The sequence below is a fragment of the Cryptomeria japonica genome, chromosome 7 (assembly GCF_030272615.1).
Source record: "Cryptomeria japonica chromosome 7, Sugi_1.0, whole genome shotgun sequence".
Taxonomy (NCBI): domain Eukaryota; kingdom Viridiplantae; phylum Streptophyta; class Pinopsida; order Cupressales; family Cupressaceae; genus Cryptomeria; species Cryptomeria japonica.
In genome coordinates this window covers 621,968,880-621,994,180 of record NC_081411.1, presented here as the reverse complement: position 1 = coordinate 621,994,180, position 25,301 = coordinate 621,968,880, and the positions used below count along the sequence as shown (strand labels likewise).

At 38.0% G+C, this 25,301-nt stretch overlaps 1 protein-coding gene across 1 annotated transcript in view; it reads left to right on the top strand.

Moving 5' to 3' along the window:
* The window catches only part of LOC131069234 (uncharacterized), a 199,645-nt gene that overhangs the window by 16,762 nt on the left and 157,582 nt on the right, over positions 1–25,301 (top strand). The window contains exon 2 of the mRNA XM_058004597.2: positions 4,447–4,538. Within this exon, the coding sequence (XP_057860580.1) occupies positions 4,447–4,538 (92 nt within the window). The remainder of the gene's footprint in view (positions 1–4,446; positions 4,539–25,301) is intronic.

Here is a 25,301-nt window from a genome sequence, read left to right as displayed (position 1 = left end):
GTATTGAGCTAAATTAAGTTTTAGGTCTATACACCTAAGACTAAGAGGGAGTGTTAAAATTAGTCTCAGTCGTAACTCTAAACAAAATCGTAATCTGTTTATTAGCGCCCAGAAATTCGATTTTATTATACTTGCGATTTAATTGAGATTTATTTAAGTTAGTATTAAACTAACATATTAGTTTGCTATTGTGATGTTTGATTTAAGTAATCCCGCCGGTGTAGAAGGATCGTGGCTCCACACAGGGGTCACGACCCTATGTGGAACCATGTGGTTCCACATAGGATCGCGACCCCCTGTGGAGGCACGATCCAATGAAGACAAGTGATATATATCCGCCACCCTTTGTTGAATAAAATATCGATAAGTACGATACATGCTGTGAATGGTAGAAGATATAATTGCTTGGTCTTCGTATCTGCAGAGGCAAACTGATAAGACATAAAAAAATCAGTTTTATATTTCTTTAAATCAAATGCTAACAGTATAAATTCATTGTCTCAAAATTCTGATTGTTCTGAAAATCATCACAGTCTATTTACATTTACATTCACAAAACAACTTTTAGATGTCATTTTGGGCACTTTGAGGTCCTTGTCTTGCCTTTCAGATTAATCAATGCCCTTGCTACCTTCCAATTGTGCATGAATCACCTTTTTAGCAAGCAACTAAGAAAATTCCTCTTGGTATTTTTTGACAACCTTCCTGATTTATAGCAAAACTTGGGGAGAACACCTAAGACACCTAGATGAAGTGTTGGGGATACTTGAACAACAACCATTGTTTGACAAAATGTCCAAATGTGAATTTGGATTGGAGGAGATTTATATCTAGGAAACAAAATTAGCCCCAAGGAGTTAGTGTTGATGAAGAAAAGATTAGAGCGATAAGCGATTGGCCAAGATCAAGAACTTTAACACACCTAAGAGGATTTTTGGGACTTTGCAGCTAGTACAAAAGATTCCTTGAAGGCTTCTCAAGTTTAATTGCCCGACTCACAGATTTGACCAAGAAAGGTACATTCTCATGGAGTACAGAGCCCCAACAAGCCTTTGAGAAGCTAAAGGAAATAATGAGCTCCTACCCAGTTTTGACCATTCTCGATTTCTCATTGCCATTTGAGTTAGAATGTGACGCTTTTGGAGAAGGTGTTGGAGTAGTATTAATGCATAACAAACATCCTATAGCTTTTGAAAGTAGAAAACTAAAAGAAACTGGAAGGAACTATTCGATATATGATAAGGAAATGCTAGCAATCATGCATGCCGTAGCAAAATTTAGACAATACCTAGTTTGTGGGAGTTTCATTGTAAAAACTAATCATAATAGTTTGAGGTTCTTCTTAAACCAAAAAAGATTTAAATGACAGACAACAAAATTGAATGAGCAAATTACAAGCTTATGACTTTGACATTGAGTACAATGAAAGGGAAAAATAATATTGTAGTCGATGCCCAATCAGGAAGACCACATCTATGCTCCATGATGGATATCTCCACTAAATGGAAGAATTCCATAATTGCAGAATATGGCAAGGATACATTATCAAATGATATATTAGAAGGAAAGCTACAAGATGAAAGGTACCAACTATTAGATGAACTCAACCTCTACAAAAATAAAATATAGATCACTCTGGGATCAATGATGAAGAGGACAATTATGAAAGCCTATCATGACGCTCCTTTGGCAAGACATCAAGGGTACTACAAAATTTTAAAACAAATAAGAGAGATTCTCATGGAAAGGTCTCAAGGGAGATGTCCTAAAACACATTAGAGAATGCATCGCGTGTCAAAGGAACAAAGAAGAACATACATGTCCTATAGGATTACTTCAACCCCTACCTATACCTAATAAGAAATGGGAAAGTATTTTGATGGATTTCATTACAGAGCTCCCAAAGGTGCAAGGAAAGGATTGTATATATGTTGTTGTGGACTGTCTGACTAAGTAGGCACATTTCCTTGCAATATCTGCTGACTATAGAGCCCCTTAAGTGTCTGATGTCTTTTTCAAAGAAATTTTCAAATTGCATGGTTTACCCAAAAACTTTTTTAGCAACATCGATAGCATATTCCTTAGTTTGTTTTGGCAAGAGCACTTCAGGCTAGTAGGAACTGGACTCACCCAAGTACAAGTTACCATTTACAAACCGATGGACAGGCTGAGATTGTCTATAAATGACTTGAGAGATATCTAAGAAACTGTGTCACTAGACAACAAAATGCATGGATGAAACGGTTACACCTTGGGGAGTACTGCTATTCAACTACTCATCATATCTCTATAAGAATGAGTTCTTTCAAAGCCTTGTATGGGTACAAGGCAACCTCATTTGGAGATTGACTTCTCACTGAAAGTTGAGTGCCAAGAGCTAGAGACTTAGTACGACAAAGTATAGACATTATGAATGCACTTAAAGATAATTTGCACCATGCGCAAAATCAACAAAAGATATATGCTGATCGAAGAAGAACTGAAAGGGCAATCGAAGTCAGGACTTAGTCTTCCTAAGATTGCAACCCTATAATCAATCATCAATAAAGGGAAGTGGAGCTGAAAAACTCAAATCAAGTTTTTATGGGCCTTACAAGATTATAAGGAGGATCGGTGAGGTTGTTTACGAGTTAGAATTATCGGTGAATTGCAGAATCCATAATGTGTTCCATGTGTCTCACCTCAAGAAGTTATCGAGGCAACATATTACACCATGTTCAGAATTACCCTCGCTTGATGATGAAGGAAAATTGAATTTGAAACCTGAAGCCATCATTGATATGTGAGAAAAGAAGTTAAGGAATAAGACTATTCATGAGTATTTGATTAAATGAAAAAACTTGCTTCTGGAAGACACCACTTGGGAAGGAACCAGAATCTTTGGTCATCCCAAACTAAGATTGCTTGTGGACAAGCAATCTTGTTAAGGGTGGACTATCATGCCCCCCACTGTAAAAGAATAATAAAATAAGTATAATAAGATCGTTACCTTAATCCCATTGTAAGCATTAAGGAAAGCCCTTACAAAGAAGAAAGAATCTGGTCGACGATCTTTTTGAGTGAATAATATTAATTATCCTTAAGCGGTGGTTAATCATTTCTAAGTGACAATCTCTGAACAGCAGTGATTGTCATGGGCAGTGATTCCTCCACGGAGACATGTCTTATCAAACAATATTAAGAAGCATCAGTTAGTTTTGAAGGGGCGACGATTCCTCCATGGAGACACGTCTTATCAAACAATATTAAGAAACATCAGTTAGTTTTGAAGGGGCAGCAATTAGTAAAGAAGGGACGCTTCATTTATGAGTAGTTGTATACCTTGTGAAAGTTGAGACTCTTCATCCCTTCTTGAGGGTTATATGAGGTGGTTCTCTTCACTGGAAAGGGGCATCGAATGATCAAGCATCAAGCAAGAAAATAATTGGGAAATCAGAAGAATGTTAATAGCAGAAATTAATATTTATATCAGCAGCAATTAAATTAAAAGATAAATCTGTGAATAAAGTAAATTATAACCACATATGTGTGTGTGTTCATGCAATAGTGGTCCTTGCAGAAATTATTGATCATTGTGAAAAGTCAAAATGCTTCTCTTGTTCTAAATATGTAATAGTAGATTTGTATAATAATCTATTTTGAAATTAGGAGAAATGGATTGCAAATAGGAAGGATGGCCAACCTTCCAGGTTCACAAGAGATGAAGGACGTCCAGCCATCATGCTTCTTATCAAGTATGCCACCTAGAGATTGAATGGATGACCAGCCTTCCATGCTCATGGGCTGGGGGGTGGAATGGACCAGAAATCCTTCTGTGTTTCCAGGCTTGATCGAGGAGGATAACTGAGGGATGGAAGTGCCACCCACCTTCCATGCTTTTGCAATACAAGGGTGACCAACCTTGAGATTGCAGTTTGCAAATGTTTTGAATGAATTCATAATGAGATTATCATAGGAATATGGTTTGGAATGACTATTGCCTTAATTGGATTTCAATTTGTATGATGTTTATGTGATATCATGATGCCTACTAATGCTGAGTAAAAATAGATGTTTTCTTAGCTTATGATTTAATTTAAATATCCAGTGACTATTATTGTTATAGATTCACTTGCAATTGATTAGATGGATTAGAGTCAGGCTTGAGACTAAATGATCAAGGTATTATCTTTTCCAAAAGTCTTTGATTTCTGGTACTGCTATCAGGCACCATTCTACACTTACATACATGCCATCTTGTTTTTGTGCATCAATAGTTTTTATTCTGATATTGTTTTTTCTGTAGAAGTGTGAGCACCCATTCTTGAATTTTTATTTTCATTTTTTATTCTCTTGCACAATTATACATTGCAAGCTTCATGTTTCAAGATATTTTGTAATTGTTATTTTTGATGTTATTTCTTTAGTGGAGATTGCATCGTATTTGAGAAAGCTTTGTTCTTTCAGGACTCCTGAGTGGATGAAGAAGATACTTGCATTAGTCACAAAAAATGACATGGATGGTGTTTTTCGATTTTTCTTGGACATAGGTGATGCAGGTATTTGATTTCTCTGATCTAAATTCCAAATAGTAGCCATAGGCATTTGCAAATGCATCAAGTGTAGAATTGAAGGCATTTTAGTCTTGATTTAAGGGAAATTCTGGCTTGAGAAAAATATCATACAGGGTATTAATTATTTTTGTTCATGAAGACAAAATTAGTGCACATCCTTCATGCTTATATGGTCAGTTTTCCTTGTTATAGTAGCTGTTCAAAGCAACCGAACATGACTTGGCAGATTAAGAAAATTGCTGTTATGGAAGAATATTGTATTCAGTCTTAGTCTCCATATTTTTGTTACAATCAATATTTTTGACTTTTTCTCATTGTTCCACGGTCGTTGGGGACAGGGAGATGGGGGGATGCGGGGATGGGCTTCGGGGACGGGGGGACAAAGGGAAAAAGTTTCAGGGAGGGGTTTCAGGGATGGGGGGACTTGGGCCTGCGTGGGGGAAACGCATTTCCGTGTTTTTCTTTTCATGACAATACTGTTTGAGACAATTCATCTGAATCAGATGTTGTAAATTGCCTCATGTCAAATAAACATATAAATATTGCGAGAAAATAAATGATGAAGGAATAATTTAGAATCTTTGAAAGTAGAAATAAAATCAACCTAATCACCATGCTAGAATAATTCTAGATATTCTGACTTTGACATACTTATAAAATTACTTTTAGACAACTACTTAGAAAATCAATCCATGCCACATAATTACAAAACATAGTGCCAAGATGTATAATTTGTATAAGGGAGTACTCTACTAAATTCATTGTAAAAGGGTATATTGATTGTGATAATATGTGTAATATGGATACGTTGTAAATGGTATCATGAAAGAATCATTATCTTGGTAATTAATATCTCTATATAAAATTTTACTGTTTTCATTTTTAGTAATGACTTATATGTCATGTCCCCATCTAAACATTCCCATTAATATTATGCCATCGATTCCCTTGCAAGTAGTAAATTGAAGATATTAGAGAGGGGATAGTAATTCAGATATTTTAATATTGAAATATAAAAGATGGAAGCTAGGTTGTGGGATTTATTCCCAGCCCAGCGACTCATCTAAAAACAAAAAAAACAAACAAATAAAGACTAAGTTATAATTAACAACGGGTTGCAATGAAAAGTCATGACTATTGGAGGGAAGAAGGAATTTTAAGAAGACCAAGCAAGGCAGAAGGAGATCATTGAAAGTGTTATATTTATTTATTACTTCTTTGAGGAGTATAAACCATTACACTTACGGTCTGAGGACAAAACCCGTCATGATTATACAATTAAGAATGAAAACCCTTGATTGCCATTGCTGAGTTAGGGATGAAAACCTCTGATTCTGGCAGATATGAAAGCACTTTCAAAGTAGACATACAAGAGGAATCATTACAGTTTGAAGAATATAGAATATAAGAATGAAGGATAAGTGCTATATATTTTTCAAGAGATAAATCATTAGTTTCAAGCGAAATTATATTATCAAAATTACAATTTCTGAATAAATTAGTAATTATGATTTATATTGTAATTATTATTGTGAGTCAGGATCATCATATTGAAAGAAAATAAGAAATGTTCTAGAACAGGACATTACATTATATATCAAAGTTTTGTGTACATAAGAATCACAAATACCCAGAGAATTTATGTTTGAAATTATGCTGCACAAGGGATGCTGCCTTCAATATGACTAGATGTCTGCTGGTCAATGGTTGGCACACTGCAGAATGAAGTTATTGGTTTCACAAGGGAGCTATGTGAACCTGTGGAACCAAAATGATGGTAAAAGCTATAAATAGTCATTCTCATTGACAGGATTTTGCAACTTCTCCCAGGAAGTCGACATTGAAAGACAGAAAGCAAAAAAGGGTTGAGAGGATGCTTTGTTGAAATAAGCAACATACCAATCTCTAGCATTGCCTTTAAATATTAAATTAAAAGTGGAAGCTTGCCTCATATATTTAGCCAAGTGACATACCTCAAGACTCTGTAGATGCGATCTTATTTGATCGATCAGGTGGTTAAAGTTTCATTTTCAGAACATGGAAGCATGTGTTTGTCCCATTTTGTTGTGCTTTGTTGCCCTGAAGTTTGGTCTCAAGTCAGATGCAGTCTTGGGTTGGTTAGACTTATATTTTGAGAGAAAAATCAATGATGATGAAACAGCCAGTTTTAAGCAGATGGCGGGTTTTTGGGTAACACTGTTGGTTTGTAGCGAGGGAGAAACAAAACAAAGAAAAAATCAAGCCTCAAATCAGTTATGGTCTATTAATTTTGTGGGTCAAAAGTGCAGTGAAATATTAAATCCTTTAGGGGATCTTAGTGATCTAGAATTACATGGTAGACAAGGCTAGTCAAATGAACTACCAATGCATTCATAGCTTGAGAAGGACCTAGAAAAGGAGTTGAAGCAAATAATTTCTACACCCTATGTCAGTTTAATGCGGATAATCTTTGGGAACGTATGAGGTCTAGGCTTCCCCAACAAATGCTTCTTCATAAAAAGAAAAATAAAGCATGAAAAAGTAGACTTAGTAGTAACAACTGGAGCAAGCTCAACTCATTTCACAAAGCACTCAAGGATTTGGAGATGCAAGCACCATCATTTCTCAGCCTAATTAAACAATGATCTAGTGGAAGACTGCTAGATATGTAACAATAGAGCACCAACCTTTTTCCTGGAGACTGGTGTTTGTCTGCCATTCATTTTAATTTTGATGAACAATGTTGTATTGTAAATATATACATCCTTTCTTATGACAACACTACAATCTGGTATCTAAATCGGCTGTTTGACTCGATTTTGGCTACATCATCACACATACAGTATATGTTGATGCCCCCAATTTGATCAAGCGACTCACAATTTTTAAACAGCAGATCCAGATGATGAAATTGTCTTATACGGTAAGACTTCACAATTTCCTGGAGAATACTTCACAATTTCATGAAGAAAATCATTGGTTAACTACAGCTGAACTTCCATGGATTAAAGACGATAAGATCTACCTTTACAAATTGAGCTGCTGGTTGGTTGTGGTGGACTTCCTATGTTGTTTGAATACATAAAAAAACTGTAATGTCCCCTTTTCTCTGAGTGATCTCCTAGAGGAGATTATTAGCCTATTTTATTCCCATAGGCTAATTGGATTTATTTAAGGGAATAAATAAATTAATTAAATGTTAAATAGTCCTAAGTCCTATGGAATTATTTAAATTTAATTAATTAGCAGTTGGACATACTTTATTTTATAAAGTGACTTTATAATAATGTCAATGACAAATTATAAAGTAAAGTCACTTTTGAGGGGCAAAGTAATTTTAAAGAGAAATAAAGTAAAGAACTACTTTCGAAGAGGAAAAGTATTATAAAATTTAAAGGAGGAAAAAGTGTAATGAGGATTCATTTTTGAGTTGTTATTTTCAAAGAAACTTTTCCTCGAGAGCTTTAGCTTGCAGGTTCAGTAAACCCTAGGACGGAAGCCCTAGAGGTTTGGCTATTTGGATGGAAACCCAGATCAGCCCACTTGGTGAATTTATCTCAGGATTCACAGTTGCACATCATTGATCAGTTTTCATGGAGATTCAATGATCTATCTTGCAGATTTTCAGAAGGTTTGTTATTTTATGTATGGAGGCATTTTGGGTATGTATTACCTAATGGCATTAGGCATTTTCTGATTTGTAACAGCAGCATGTGTTTGTAATCAGCAATACATTTCTTCATCAAAAGAATACCATTTAGATTCTCCGTATTTCATTCATTGATTTCCTTGAAAATCTATATTGTTCATCTTGCATGTTTAGTTTGCATGTTTGTATGTCACAACATTACATTATGATGAAACAAAACATGAGTAAAAACGAAAATCCAAATCAGATTCGAAGCATTATCTGAGTCCAGGATATTTCAAAAACCACCATAACATCAAGCAATGAGGGGAAGAGAGAGAGAGAGAGAGAGAGAGAGGAGAGAGAGACATGGTTTTAGTAAGGTTGACCACAAGTTGGTGAAGGTCACAAAATTTGGAATGGTGATTGAGTTGTCTTTGTGAGCTATCAAGAGAGTGAGAGAGGAGGATCACAGCAGCTATAAAGACCAATATTACTATCAGATCATATACTCAAGCTTATTGATGTAGTTGTTGAAGAGGGTTGACGAAAGGGGGAAGCCACACTTGAAACCAATAGTACTCTTGACAAAGTCCGAAAAGTGATTAAAATTTTGCACTTGTTCAACAACTGTCTTGTAGAGCCTCCTGATGGAAATAATGAGACTCTATGTAAAAGTATTCAAATTTATGTTCAAAAGTGGAATGTTAAGGATTTTGTCTTTCTTTTAATTCCTTAGACAATATTCAATGCTCTTAATCTATGCTCTCTAGTTATTTTTGATTATGAACTGAAACTTCTTTGTTTGCAGGTGGCTGTAGATAATATTTATTGATTTCGATATTTCTCCAGCATTCTTCACGGCACATATATATATAGGCATTGCCTTGTAAGATCAAGGCATACCTTGACTGGACATGTCTCATGACATGTCCGATCAAGACATGTCTTGATCAAGGGTGGTGCCTCTTCATAATGCAAACCGATAACTATCGGTTAATATAAATGCCGATACATAACAAATGATAATCGATGCCAATCGGTTTGTGATTTAATGCGGTTTGATTATCATTGTAACCGATAATGAATCGGTTAGTTTCTAATGCAATTTTAGTTATCATTAACCGATCACTAATCGGTTTATTCTTAATGCTATTTCATGGTAATCGATGGTAAATGCAACCCGATTATGGATCGGTATAAGAGCAAAAATATGTTAATACGATAACTATTGTGGTTATCATATGACAACACTAATTAGTGTTGTCATATGATAACTAGAATAGATATGCAAAACCGATTACATTCACAACATATAAATGAAATCACTGCATAGCAAATACGATCATATCTCGATCGATGATAGAAATGCTTATAAAGATGATTATGATGTCTACCATTAGCATGTAGATTTATCGATAGGATAGATGATTGAATGAGAGACTTCATTTATCTCTCATTCAATCATTTATCTTATTGAAGCTACATTGTTTCAACACTCCCTCTTAGCTAGAGAAGATAAATGGAGATCTATGTAAACATTGAAATAATCATCTAATTATATAGCATCACATTTCTCATAATAGAATGTATTACATGACCTCGTGATACAAAAGATCAAGTCACATATGTGTTGATGTGTCTTTTGTACACGATCAAACATAGAATAAAATACCCAGAGGTATCTTATCCTCTCTTGAATAAAGTTTCCCGACTGCTAAAGATCTCGCCGAAGGATTAGTCGGAGAAACTCCAAGGCTCTGTTATGTAGGTTCTGTGCTCGTGGATAAGCCCTTGCAGTATGATGTGATTTTGCTGGAATCACAAGGGGACGTACATTTGACTGCCTGAGCATCTGATCTACTAGAACTCAAGTCCTATCTACTGGTTGGAAGATAAAGAAATGGCAAAAGGTACAGAGTTTAGAGAGTCTACTCTAAGACCTAGAATGCAAGAAGATGGATGAACGACTAGGTGGAGTCCTACTGGGCTGGGTCTCACCATCAGGCTGAACAATTCCACACCAACTCAGTGCGATCTTCTAAGGGATGCTTCAAATATATTCAAATTAGATACCATCAGATACTGATCATCATTCAAGTTAATGCATGAACACATTTCACCATGCATATTGCAAAGAAACGACACATTTCACCATATCTTCAATGAAAAGGGGGTTCATTTACAATCAAGGCAACAATTTCTTGCCTTCTCTTCCTAATCTACTCTAATTGCTATTCTATTTGCTATTCTACTATCTATTCTCTATTAATCAATCTCTGACTATTATCTATTAACCCACTATTAACCTTTACAAATGAGGAGCCAGGGTTTTATATAGAGAGTCCATTACAAACAGACGACTCTGATTGACTTAGAATCAATGGCTAGGATTACAAGATAGAAACCCTAATTAGGGTTTGTTACAACAAACTTCCTTAGCCAATTAGAAAATTACATTCCAAGGGTGAGGACCAATAGGAAGCAGGGGTAGGTACATCAAAGTTTGTGTCGCCTCCAGTAAATTAGGTACATTGAATTTGGTCATGCTGAGGTGGACCAATCCAACTGGAGGAATGATGACTGGGATGCCACCTTGTCTAGTTCTTGCTCGTTCCTCTTTTAATATTCAATTTGATGATGCTGAAAAGTTAACTTTGATTAACTCTTCTAAAACTATCTGCTTCTTCAACGTACCCTTGCATTGACCTTGGTTGATCCTCCTCTGTCTTTAATGTGCTTGATGAATGGTGTGCCTTTCTTTGACTCCCATGTGTCTGATGAGGTTTCCTGACTGTCAAGTCGTCCTTCTCCAGAAGTACACCTCGCCTTGAAGTGCTGGCAAAGCCTTTCTTTGTTACCTTGTGGTGGAATGAGGTCTTGAGGCTAACTTGAACTCCTTGAACACTCCTAGTCATCCAATGCCTCAAAGCATCTTGAGTCTTCCCCTTTTGCCAGTGGAACGTCCCTGATGATGATGGACTGGAAGTGGTCGTCCATGCCCTGGCTTGGTCTTCTTCTATCTGCAAAATAAACCAAAAGATGATTAAGGATACATAATAAATTCATCATTTTCTACCTTAAATCATCAATAAGAGTAATCAAATGAAATTCGCTTGAAATCCTTCCCAGGGACAGGCCCCATAAAATTTCGCCTTGGACCCTCTGGAAGGGTCAGGAGCGAAATTCTTGTTTAAGCTCAAATTCCATCATTTTATTGGTTCAAAATGCCTCCAAGACAAGCATATACTATCTTTCTCTTGTCCAAAGCCTAGGAATCCATGTCTTGACCTTCATCATGAGCAAGTTAGGTAAAATTGAGAATTTCGCCCTGGACCCTTAGGAAGGGTCAGGAGCGAATTTCTTCCCTTAGCTCAAAATACTCACTTCTTTCACTCACAATCCCCTCTAAGGCATGCTTGTGGCAATCTTTAAGCCCAATCTACCTTGATCACTGTCTTGGCCTAGCACAAATTTGGAAGAAAAAGGACATTTTTGTGAATTTCGCCCTGGACCCTTTGGAAGGGTCAGGAGCAAATTTCTAGTTTTAGACTTGATCTTACACTTCCTTTATCTCAATTCATCTTGCAAGGCAAGAATACCTCACTCCACCTTCAACCATGCGACACGAATCAATGTTTTGGCTTCACCCAAGGAGAAAATGGTGGATTTGAAGAATTTTGCTCTGGACCCTTTGAAAGGGTCAGGAGCGAAATTCAAGTCTTAGGCTTAATTCTCCATTTCTTTCACCTCAATTCATCTTGCAGGGCAAAGTAAATATCATTCCAACCTCAACCACGCCCTAGGAATCAAAGTCTTGGCTTCACACAAGGAGGAAATAGGTAGTTTTGAAGAATTTCGCTCTGGACCCTTTGGAGCGAAATTCAAGTCTTAGGCTTAATTCTCCATTTCTTTCACCTCAATTCATCTTGCAGGGCAAAGTAAATAACATTCCAACCTCAACCACGCCCTAGGAATCAAAGTCTTGGCTTCACACAAGGAGGAAATAGGTAGTTTTGAAGAATTTCGCTCTGGACCCTTTGGAAGGGTCAGGAGCGAAATTCATATTTTGCTTGTTTATCCTGAGTCAACTCCATTCCTTTCCTCTTGTTTCCTCTAGACTCCCTCATTTGAATCCATCTCTCAGCTTGGCAACGTTTGCTTGATCCTCAAAAGGCTTGAAAAGGAAAATTTGCTCAAAAACCTAGCTAGGGACAGGACCTATCCAGAATTTCGCTCTGGACCCTTTGGAAGGGTCAGGAGCGAAATTCATATTTTAGCTCAAAATTTGCATTTTTGGTGATCAAGAATCATTCAAAGGCAATCCAAAGGATTTCTCTCACATAGGTCTAGGCCTGACTTCACACAAAATTTGGAGAAAAAGATGGTTTTAGGGTTTTTCGCTATGGACCCTTTGGAAGGGTCAGGAGTGAAAATCTTGTTTTGAGCTTATTCTTCCATCCTTTCAACCTCAATCAACTTCAAAAGGGCAAGAACACCTCTCCTCACACTCATCCAAGCTATAAAAACTCAAAGTTTGACTTTACCTGCAGGGAAAATAGGTGATTTTAGAAATTTCGCTATGGACCCTTTGGAAGGGTCAGGAGCGAAATTCATAGTTCTGCACAATTCCTTCAAATCCAATGATCACCAACATGCCAAAGTCGTACTTAAAGACATCTCCTTCTTGAATCTACCTTAGCCCACACTTGATCTAGCACAAAGTTAAGAGAAAAGAGTGGTTTTGAGAAAATTCGCTTTGGACCCTTTGGAAGGGTCAGGAGCGAATTTCTCATTCTTGACTTGATTCTTCATCCTTTCAATCTCATTCTTCATTACAAGATAAAATTTCATCGTTTTTCACCCAAGGAACAAAGTTTTAAGCCCAAGCAAGGTTAAAAAATAGGTTTGTAAAGAATTTCGCTGTAGACCCTTTGGAAGGGTCAGGAGCGAAATTTCCATTCTTGGACAAAATCCTCACTTTTCAATGCTTTCAATCATCCCCCAAGGCAAGAACACATCAATCCACCTTCCAACATGCCTTACAGATCAACACTTAACCAAAAATTAGGAAGGAAATGAGGGTTATGAGGATTTTCGCTCTGGACCCTTTGGAAGGGTCAAGAGCGAAAATCTTGATTTATCCAATTCTCTCTCAAACTTGATCAATTTCAAGGTCCTTTCAAACTCTATTCATCATTTTAGGCAAGATAGAAGGTAAAATGGAAGATTTCGCTCTGGACCCTTTGGAAGGGTCAGGAGCGAAATTTCCATTCTAGGCTGATTTTCACCATTTCATCTAATCCATCTTTAAACTTGATCAAATTTGCCTCTCCTTACCACCATCAAGTCCATTTGCCACTCACTTGGCTCAAAGCAGGGTCTTTCCAATGTCCTAGGCAAATAGAGGGTCAGATGAGTATTTCACTCTGGACCCTTTGGAAGGGTCAGGAGCGAAATTTGACATTTTGGTCTCTCCGTCAGGATTCATATATGGAATATAACATTTAAGTATAAGTGACATTTCCTTATATCTTTCTTCTTTCTTATACTTTTAGTTATATTCCATATATACTGTCAGGATGTTTGAGAATGGTTTCGGACCTCTAGGAGTTATAATGCAAAATCTAGTTTTTGGAGGATTCTTCAATTTTCCAGACTTAGTCAAATTTTAGGATCAAGATGACATTCTAGACTTAGCCAAATTTCAGGACATTTGAAGATCAAGATGACATTCTAGACTTCATCACTCACCAATTTGACCAACTCAGACCTTCAAAGATGATATTCACTCACCAAGCTTCATTGACCTCCTGAAACTCAAACAAGACACTATTAGCAACAAGAGCAAAACTAGGCCTAAGGGACACTTTCAAAGAAACCCTAACTTGGAGCTCCTGTTGACTCTCCCTGGCTAAAGCAGAGCCTGCCATCCTAGTGATCCCCTGGCGACACTCAAAATGCAAAGGCTAATAGACAAACCCTAAAAACCTAGAAAAGAAACCCCAGAAAGCAAAAAAAGTAGGGGTCCCCATTTGCAATGGGGTGATGTGTGAATACATCACAACAATATGCTCGTGACATGATGTATCACATAACACGTGATACAAAAGTATATCACATCATCTCGTGAAATAGAGATATCACATAGCACGTGATATCAGTATCACATAACACGCGATACCTTGGATATAAACTGATTTGAGAATATTGAATTCTCTTATATCCAGGTTATGGTATGTGCACTGACATTACGTCACATAATGTCTACCATAACATATCATGGCACATCCACGAGTCAAGATGATATCAAGTCAGCATGATATCAACATTACAAGATCGTCACCTTGTAATGTTCAATACAAGTGTTCATTATCTAAAAAATTGTCACCTCTTAGAAATGGACACAGGGGGAGGAACCCATAAAGTCTTAACACGACAAAATAAGTTTATACATTAAACATCTTATATATTAGTGCAGATTATAAAGCAAATTACAATCCAATCATACCAAGTCCTTTCTTGAAGTGTTCAACTTTTACTCTGGATAGAGGCTTGGTCAGTATGTCTGCTGTCTGGTCTCCTGTACCAATATACTGCAACTGAATCACATTCCTATCCACCATATCTCTCACATGGTGGTAAGAAATCTCTCTGTTTTTGGATCTATAATGAAATACAGGGTTCACAGAGAGTTTTATACAACTTTGGTTATCACAATGAATTATAGTAGGCTTCAGTGTCTCACCGAATAATCGCACAAGTAGTTTTCTAAGCCATACAACTTCTCGTGCAGCCATGGAAGCTGCGATATATTCGGCCTCTGTAGAACTCTGAGCTATTGAAGACTGTTTCCTGCTAATCCAAGATATCATGGCTGAACCCAAACTGAAGCAGCATCCTGAGGTGCTTTTCTTGTCAGTCACACTTCCAGCCCAATCTGAATCAGTGAACCCATGAAGATCCAAATCAACTTTCTCATACTTGAGTCCATAGTTAAGAGTACCTTGAAGGTATTTCATAATATGTTTCACAACCATAAGATGTATCTCCTTAGGTTCACACATGAACTTGCTCAAGGCATTTACTCGATAACAAATATCAGGTCTAGTACTGACCAAGTACATTAACGATCCAATCATTTGTCTGTACAGAGTGGGATCTACTAATGGGGAATCTGCTGCTGCCTCCTTCAGTTTGTGAAGATTAGTTTCCATAGGAGAAGACATGGGTCTGCAGTGCATCATACCAAATCTCTTCAATATGTCTAAGGTGTATTTTCCTTGATTAAGCACAATACTGTCAGAGTTTTGCCAAACTTCCAATCCAAGACAGTAATGTAGAAGGCCTAAATCCTTCATATCAAACTCCTTTTCAAGGTCTTTCTTACATTGTCCAATAAGGTGATCTTCTCCTGTAATTAGAAGATCATCAACATATAAGATCAATATCAACATATCACCTTTGACTTTCTTGAAGTATAGATTCGGATCTGCATCATTCTTTGAGAATCCCAATCCCAAAAGATAGCTGTCAATTCTTTCATACGAGGCCCTGGGAGCCTGTTTTAAACCATATAGGGCTCTTTTTAATCTGCACACGTGTCTCTGCATTGTGGATCTCAAACCCTTCTGACTGTTCTAAGTAGACTTCCTCCTCAATTTTACCATTCAAGAAAGCAGTTTTCACATCCATCTGACGGACTTTCCAACCTTTGGCTGCTGCAATGGCTAGTACTGCTCTGACTGAGGTGTACCTAGCAACTGGAGCAAATGTCTCATCATAGTCTATCCCTTCTTTCTGTGAGAATCCCCGGGCAACAAATCTAGCTTTGTGTTTCTCTATGCTACCATCTACGGCATGTTTGATTTTGAACAACCATTTGGATGAAACAACGGATTTCCCTTTTGGCCTAGGAACAATTTCCCACACATCATTGTTAAGTATTGTTGATGTGTCTTTTGTACACGACCAAACACAGAATAAAATACCCAGAGGTATCTTATCCTCTCTTGAATAAAGCTCCCCGAATGCTGAAGATTTCGCATAAGGATCAATCGAAGAAACTCCAAGGTTCTGTTATGTATGTTCTCTACTCGTGGATAAGCACCGGTGGTTGTTGTGTTTGCTGTTTTACAACGGGCCTTACGTACTGTTGATGTGTTTATTATGCACAAAACATTTCAGAATAAAGTACCAAGGTAATTTATCCTCTCTTGAACAAAATCACCTTAGATGCTAAGAATGAGATCAACTAAAATGATTCCAAGATTTCTACATGTCAGGTCTTGACGAGTGGGTAAGTTCAGTGGTTGATGTGAATTGCTTTGTTTCACTTGGGGACTTACGCAAATGTTTGGATTATCATGAATGATGCGGAATAGGTGTGCTGACAACTTAAGATTTATCAATAAGGCTTTGGATTTACTTCTTACTAAAAAAGGGGGAAAAAGAATAGGGTTCAGGAAATCTATTCTAAGCCTAGGAATGTAGGAAATGATGAATGGATCTAGTGGAATCAAACCAGGCAAGGTCTCACAATCAGGTATTGACACAAGCTTAGTGCAATCATCTAAGGTATACTTAAAGATTTCAGACTATCACCATCAAACGTAGACACTATCCAAGTTGATGCTTGTCAACAGACGCGTAATAGTTGAAGTTATGCTTACTTAAATTCCAGTTGACCACACAAGGCGCACTTACCAACGGCAAGAGGCTAGTGGTATGGATTAAGGATTCCACACAAATAAATTTAACAAATTTTTCACTCAATCTAACATACATGAAGATAAATTCTAATCTAATTCTAATCTAACTTGGAGGAATTGAGAACCATGAATGCAAATACAACACTTGAAGAGCAAAATCACCAACAATTGAACAATGATTAGGATTCAAATAGCTGCAGCATATACCAACAATTCTACAAAAACTCTCTTACAAATGAGAGACAAACGGAAGTAGTAAAAGGCTCTTGATTCCTCTGATTCCTTTGATAAACTCTTGGTCCAGTGTTTCCTGACGACTGATGAAACACTTCTTTAATTCCTTCAACTAAAACACTGTTATTCAATGGTGGGAAATAGTAGTTTGGATCTTCAATAGCTCCATTGGCTGAAGCAGGTGGGCACTGAGAATTAGGTGGAACCATAGGTCCATTCGCTGATTCTGGAGGGAATCTTCCACCTTGTTCGCACATTAAACTTTCTTCATAGATTGGAGGAAACTTGAAATCCTCAATGATTAGTGCTTGGTCATATCTTGTAGTAGGGACGATTTCATATCCCGTTGTTGGAATGTTTTCTGAAGCTTCATTATTTCGCACTTCCTGTTGGAAAATGTTAGCAGCAACCTTGAATTCGGGACAATGCAACTTTGAATACTGACTAGTGTTGTGTAATCTGCACCAATTTGATAAGGCAGCCTCCGCGAGGAAGAGCCGGTCGACTTTCCGAAGCGGGCGGATTGCCCAGGGGCGATGGCACATTCCCATTGTTGGGTGCAGTATTCCACGTTCTCTTCTAATAATTCTGATTATTGCCACGATATCCTTGGTTGTTCTGATAATTCTGGTTATTACTTTGGTAACCTTGATTGTTGTTTTGATTACCACCTTGATAATTTCTATGCATACTGTAGAGCTGATTGTTCTGGTTCCTCAAATGAGTAACCTTTGTAGATAATTTCTTTACTTGATCTATTAACTCTTTCATTTCTTCTTTCTCCTCCCGTGTCCTTGTGGATGTCACAGCATTTTGCAGGTACACTGGATGCGCTTGCAGAGCTTGAGAAATGGGTGCTCCAGGATGGAGTACCAACTGATTTGATGGCTGAGCAACTGGATACATCGGCTGTGGGACTTGATTTATTATCGGCGTATGATGCACCAAAGCTTGGCTTAAATTCTGAATTTGATTTGCGGCCGTGGGCGACCCGAAATTGAGCAAAGGTCCACTAAGATTCTGACGTAATATTTTACTAACTTCTATTGCCTTCGCATATGCTTCGTTCAAATTTGTTGGAGAGGGAGGAGTTCGCACAAACATAGTTGTAAGTGGATCTAAAGCATGATAATATATCTCCCGAGCATCTGGAATGAGATAAGGAGTCTGCAACCTTGTGTAAGCTTTATGGAATCGATTGTTGAATGAATTGATAGGTTCATTCTCTTGTCTTTTGCACTCAACAAACTGTCTATGCAACTTCGATGTGGAAATTTGGATTCCAATCTTTCCAATGAATGTCTCTTTTAATTCCTCCCATGAGGTGATGGATCCTGCAAGTAAATGGATGAGCCAATGATATGCTTCTTCTCCTAAGGAATAGGAAAAAAGTCTGCAAGCAACATCTCCATACTCAATTGGTCTATTTCTCAAATGGTCTTCGAAAATCTTGAAATGATCTTCTGCCGTTCGGCTTGAGTCGCTAGCATTGATTTCAAACAGAAATTCTCCGGGTTCTTCGGCATCTCATGAATGTCATTGAAAGCGAGCGGTGACGGGTTGGTAACCAACCAGGTAGCACCGTTCGGAGGTGGTCCTTGATTCTGGGCCATTTCTTGGTCTTCTTGTTGAAACTGCTGAGCTTCCTCTTGATTTGGATTTGGAAACGTATTGTCTTCTCTCAGCACGTCCCTTTGATTGAATAATCTATCTCTATCTGCTATATCTGATCTTGGTGAAGTCTCCCGCCTTCCAAGTCTGGATCTGCGGGGAGTCCTCAACTCAATATGTCTTCGATCTTCAGGAGTGGATCTTAGAATTCTTTGAAGTCTCTCGGGTGAGAAGGAATTGATGCGATTCAGGGTGATCTATCTAGGATCAATCCGGACTTGTTGTAATCTTCGAGCAAGTAAATCTCTTTCAATCTGCTCCTCAATTTTTTTCGTCAATTCGTTCAGCTATCTTTGCTTCTTCTTCCAAGATAAGATAAACTCTAATGTATTGTGGTGCACTTGTTTTCACTTCCCAGGCAAAGTTGTTCAAACTGGATATAATCTTTCTTTTGTCTCCCAGGTTCGGTTGCTTGAACTCAAGTTCGTCCAATTCAAGCTCGTTCGTTCTATCAGGATCAGGTAGCACCATGGTATTTCATACTAACTTGAAATCTTCAACAGGTTCAATTTCTTCCAGGCTGATTGGTAGACTGGTTCTCACGATCAACTGCTCCAAGAACAATGATAATCGGAGGCAAGCTTCCCAACTGCTCTTCTTTGTCTATCACTTTTCTCACTTGTCTGAATTCAGCATGACTACTTTGGTTTCTCCAAGCAAGAGTGTTGAATTGTGAAATGATATCTCTTTGTTCAACTTGGATAAGTTCTTCTTTAGGCAACACCATTCCGGAACATAATCTTCGAATTATTGCAAAGAATGTTGAGCGCGAGAGCGGGGACAAAAGTCTTGGATAACTCCTTGTGAATTAGGATCTTGATTTCAGCTACTCACGGCATGATAATGCTCAACGCTCCTTCTAGCGCCAAAAGAATGTTGATGTGTTTTTTATGCACAAAACATTTCAGAATAAAGTACCAAGGTAATTTATCCTCTCTTGAACAAAATCACCTCAGATGCTAAGAATGAGATCAACTAAAATGATTCCAAGGTTTCTACATGTCAGGTCTTGACGAGTGGGTAAGTTCAATGGTTGATGTGAATTGCTGTGTTTCACTTGGGGACTTACGCAAATGTTTGGATTATCATGAATGATGTGGAATAGGTGTGCTAACAACTTAAGATTTATCAATAAGGCTCTGGATTTACTTCTTACTAAAAAAGGGGGAAAAAGAATAGGGTTCAGGAAATCTATTTAAGATTTATCAATAAGGCTCTGGATTTACTTCTTACTAAAAAAGGGGGAAAAAGAATAGGGTTCGGGAAATCTATTCTAAGCCTAAGAATGTAGGAAATGATGAATAGATCTAGTGGAATCAAACCAGGCAAGGTCTCACAATCAGGTATTGACACAAGCTTAGTGCAATCATCTAAGGTATACTTAAAGATTTTTCAGACTATCACCATCAAATGTAGACACCATCCAAGTTGATGCTTGTCAACGAATTCGTAATAGTTGAAGTTATGCTTACTTAAATTCCAGTTGACCACACAGGGCGCACTTACCAACGGCAAGAGGCTAGTGGTATGGATTAAGGATTCCACACAAATGAATTCAACAAATCTTTCACTCAATCTAACATACATGAAAATAAATTCTAATCTAAATTCTAATCTAACTTGGAGGGATTGAGAACCATGAATGCAAATACAACACTTGAAGAGCAAAATCACCAACAATTGAACAATGACTAGGATCCAAATAGTTGCAACATATACCAACAATTTTGCAAAAACTCTCTTACAAATGAGAGACAAAGGGGCATATATAGAGTCTCTTACAAAATGGATGGCCAAGATTGATCTAAGATCAACGGCCGAGATCATGCCAACAAAACCCTAAAATTGCCCTAATTAGGGTTACATAAAAAATGGCGCCACCAACATATGGCCCAATGAAAAGATACCTAGTCATCATATAGGGAATCTTCTAGAAGATTCCTCCCTGCATCTCTCTCTCTCTCTCTCCTAGCATACTCCAAGAATCTAGCCAATACTGAATCTAACTCCTCCATGGAAATGCTAGGCAAGGTATCCTACTGTGAATCAATCACGTCCAATGAATCCGAGCAAGCATTCAAAGTGTTCTCCCATTTTGACATGAGCTTCTGCGAACTATGAACATGAATCAACAAAGAGACCAAGTCATCTATTTGACTCTTCTTCAAAGAGTCCAATTGGCAAAAATACATAAATTTCATCTTGTCTCTTAATTCGGCTAAGTGTAAACCACTAGCATCACTAACATCAACCCCCAATAATTCCTCAATCGAGGCAAGGATCTTCATCTGAATTTCTCGAATTAATCCTTCCATCTCCATGCAACTCGATTGGGCGTTCTCATAAGTTGATTTCTTCACGGCTAGTGAACAATACCAGCCATGGAAATCATATCTGTCTCCACAGTGCACAATGTTTTCACTGACCAAGGTGGAACTAGGAATCTTCTTCAATGCGTGGAGGTGTGGAATAGTCTTGTCTTGAATAGGCCGAAATTCTTCCCAAACTCCCTCAAAATACTGGATTTTGAATACAAGCTCTGTTGTCCTATCATATGCATGAACAAACTGAGTAAGGAAATCATCTGCCTGCTTTCTTGTGCTCTCAATCCACTTTTCCACCTCTGAGTGTGTACCTCTCGCTACCTTGCAGTGTGAATGTATTCCATGGTCAACTGCAATAGGGGAAATAAGGGTTGGATCTCCACGCCTTGTCCCTACAATATACTCTCTGAGTCTAATATTTTCTTCTCTGTACCTTTTATTTTTCGCAACCGCTCTGTCTAACCTTGCATTGGTTGCCTGGAGGTTGTCACCAATCTCTTGTAATTCCTGCTCTGTGGATGTATGACCAAGGGCAACTGAAGTGATTTGGAAATCCATAGGAGTAGCAATGTCCGCTGTCACACCTGCAATAGGAACAACAATTTGCGCAATCCGCATTCCTGTCTCATCTCTAGCTAGGTAGTCATCAATATCATCAATAGGCTGCACCTCTATCATTTGTTTACTTTTCTCCATACTTCTCCTCAGTCATTCAGGAATAGCGGCCATCTCCATACCATCATCGAGACATACTTCTCGATCAAGTCCTTTCAATGTCGAGATAACATCCTCATTGTCATTAGGATTATCCCTGGTCCAATCATATACCTCATTTCCCAAACTAACTTCCAAAAGGACAGTAGGGGATTCCGACTGATCATTATTCTCATCAGGAGGTGTAGACGTTGCTGTGGCATGGAATTCCTGAATATTCTCTGGTAGTATCACTGTGTTGGAACATTGCTGAGTCTTCTTATTCTGTTCTGTTACTTCAATCACTTTGATTGATGAGACACTGGGAGGGGTGAAGGAATGATAAGTGGAATGATAGTCCTCTGTTTCTTCTTCACATCGTCAATCTTCTTCCCTCTGGCCTTAACTTCTCCTGGCGTGTTCTTCCTTCTCTTGGGAGCTTGACTCTCTTCGTTTGCATGAATCCTGACATCACTGACAGTCCTTTGATCATCCTCGGAAGTAGACTCTTCCAGTTTCATCTTTTCATAAGTGAAGGGAACACCCATGTCAACTAACTTATTCATCTGTATATCCACCTACAGGCTGGAGAAATTCAAGACCTCTTTCATCAATATATTCAGGTCAATCTCTTCTGACTCTGACCAATTAGGCAATAGGATTGCCTTCTTCATTTCACTCTCATACTGTGGATGTGTATGATCTCTATCATCTAATACTTGATCAGGAATGAGGAAAATTCCACACTTCCTCATGAAATCCATTGACATTCTAGACCACATTCTTCTCTTCACTGCTTGCTCGTCCATCAAGTTAACCAATAATCTTCTATGTCAATCTTATGAGTGAACTTCTCTCCTTTGATCCTTCCGACCTTCTTGTCTGGATCGAATCTTTCTCTCTTCTTATAGGTAGCAAATCGATAGAATGCAAGCTCCTCACTCGCAGTGCTAGCGGCTATGGCGGATTGGCAAACCTCTGACGTCTTCCCAACTGAAATAGGGAATGTCATTCCTATCCTGTGCTTCTCTCTCTGGATAACATCGAACTCTAGAAGCTGTCTCACCACTTCCAACAATATCATTCTGTCAGTAGGATACCTAGGAAGTTTGTAGGGTTCAGATTGAAACCCATGAATCCTGAGATATGTGAAAGTGGGAAACTGTATATACCACGATCCATATTTTTCTATTAACTATGTTGCCTCCTTGGACAATCTTCTGTGGATTCTGCCTTGCAGCATCTGTGTGATGTACATAGTGAATGCATCATTCACTCTCTTATAGTCTTCAATTCTATGCATGTTCAGCTGGGGGTAGCATTCATAACTCTTGAATTGTTCTTGCCCATTCTCGACTTCACCTTTGCATATTAATCCTCTGTATGAAACAAACCGTGCAAGCAGGTACACCAGGTAAGAAGTCATGGCGAATGACTTGGACCGCTCTACATTCTTCAGCTGAAAATCTAGATTGTCACTTATAATCTTGGACCAATTCACTAGTGTTCCTCTAAGACAATCCTGGATGAGGTAGAACATCCATCCATCAAATATTGCTCCCTACGGCATCTCCATCACTCTGTTGAGTAGGAATATCAAATCACTGTATTCCTCCTTAAAATCTATGCACATAAGTGTCTTGGGAGCCTTGGAATGATGAGACCTAGGCTCAATCATTCACTCTTTGTTAATTAAACTCTTACACACCCCCATCTTCTTCGTGTATCTTTCTGCATAATCCTCCTTGGTCACATCCTTCGTGTCTGTTCCGCGTGGAATTCTGAACACCTCAGCAACGGCATCCTCAACAAGGTAGGCAATGACAACGCCTTTAGGACTCTTAATCATTCTTGTGAGCGGATCCTAACATCGTGCACATTCCAAGATAAGCTCACTGCACTGTATGGACTGTGGAAATCCAACGGCATGGAAAATGCCACTCTTCATAATATTCGCATATGCTGGGGAAGGAACCTGGTGTCTGACTCCGAACATCCGACGCTGCATCTGGTCGAAGTCCAGGAAATGCATGTTTGTATCAGCGATCTCCTTCCATCTGGATGAAATCTTAAACTCTGGATAAAATCCAGTCTCCAGTGTCTTCAGCAGTTCTTTCCTTTCCTTATATCCTGACTTTGACATCGCACCTGTACGAAGCTCGAAGTTAGACTTAGGAAAATATTCGTAATAAAACTCCTGACTTTCTAAAGATTTAGCTAATTTAGAGCATGGAGTCAGGAAAATAATCCATACACTCGGTAAATTTTAGCTATTAGGTTCAAAGTGTGACAACACTAAGGCATGGAAGCCTTCCATAAAATTCATTTATGCCTCCTTATGCTTAGAAAATATGCAAGCTAAAATGCAAAGGAGTATACCGGATAAATGATGATTAAGGAAAAGTGTGAAAGATTGTGTTTTTACACAATGAATGTCTAAAGACACCATCCGCAGTCAACAGTGGAGGTCAAAATTCTAAAGACAACATGAAAAATCAGACTTTTAAAACATGTTGTAATCTTCAAAATGTGCATAAAATCAATAAAAATCAGTTTTATTGATGAAAACAATCATTTTCTGAAATGTAAGTATGGCTGGTAAGATTTAGTTTTCTGAGGACAAGTCTGAAAATCGGATACTTCAGACTTACCAGCACCTTGCAAAGTGGTTTAAATCCCTGAAAATGATGAAAAATTGCTAAGGAAACAGCCTCAAGCAAATTCGCCAAAATTGGTTAGGTGGCTGGAAATGAAAATTTCTGAGGACAACCGCCTAACTAATGGAGTTTCAGATCTGCAACAGCGATAAAATGGTCTAAAAAATGCACAAAAAACTCTATAAGACACTTCCAAATGCTAAATGTTTAAGTTCGAATTGGTTGGGCAATAAAAACTTAAGTCTGAAAATTAATGGCAACCATTAACGGATGTCAAAATCTGAAGCAAACCTCAGATCTGAAGCGAATCAGCAGGCTGGAAATGATGGCAGCCACCAAGAATGCACGAAAACCATCAAAATGTGGCACCAAATCACCTCCTTAGCAAAATCGAATTTTCCCAACTATGGCGCCAAGCTCAAATCTGAAGATTGATGTCAATGGTAGCCTTGTTCTGCAGTAGCAAGGATGGTAGCAATTTGAAAAATCGCCCAAGTTGGGATTGGATACCCCAAACACAAAAAATTGCCTTAGCAAAAATGAAAATTTTCAGAATTCTGAAAAATGGAGGAAAAATAGCCCAAGTCTCCAATCATGAAATTGCCAATTTTCACAAAAAAATGCCGAAGTTTGAAAAAATCGCCAAACTTAGCAAAATCGAAATTCTGAAACTGGTCTTTAATGGTAGCCAAGAGGAATAGATCAGCAAGCTGGAAAAAATGGAGGAAAATAAATCCTCAATCCCACACTTCACAAAAACGCCTTGCTAAAAAATTCGCCCAACTTGGAGAAAAATTGTTTTCATGGAGACACCTGACAGATTTAATAATAAAATAATGTCAAGTCTCCTC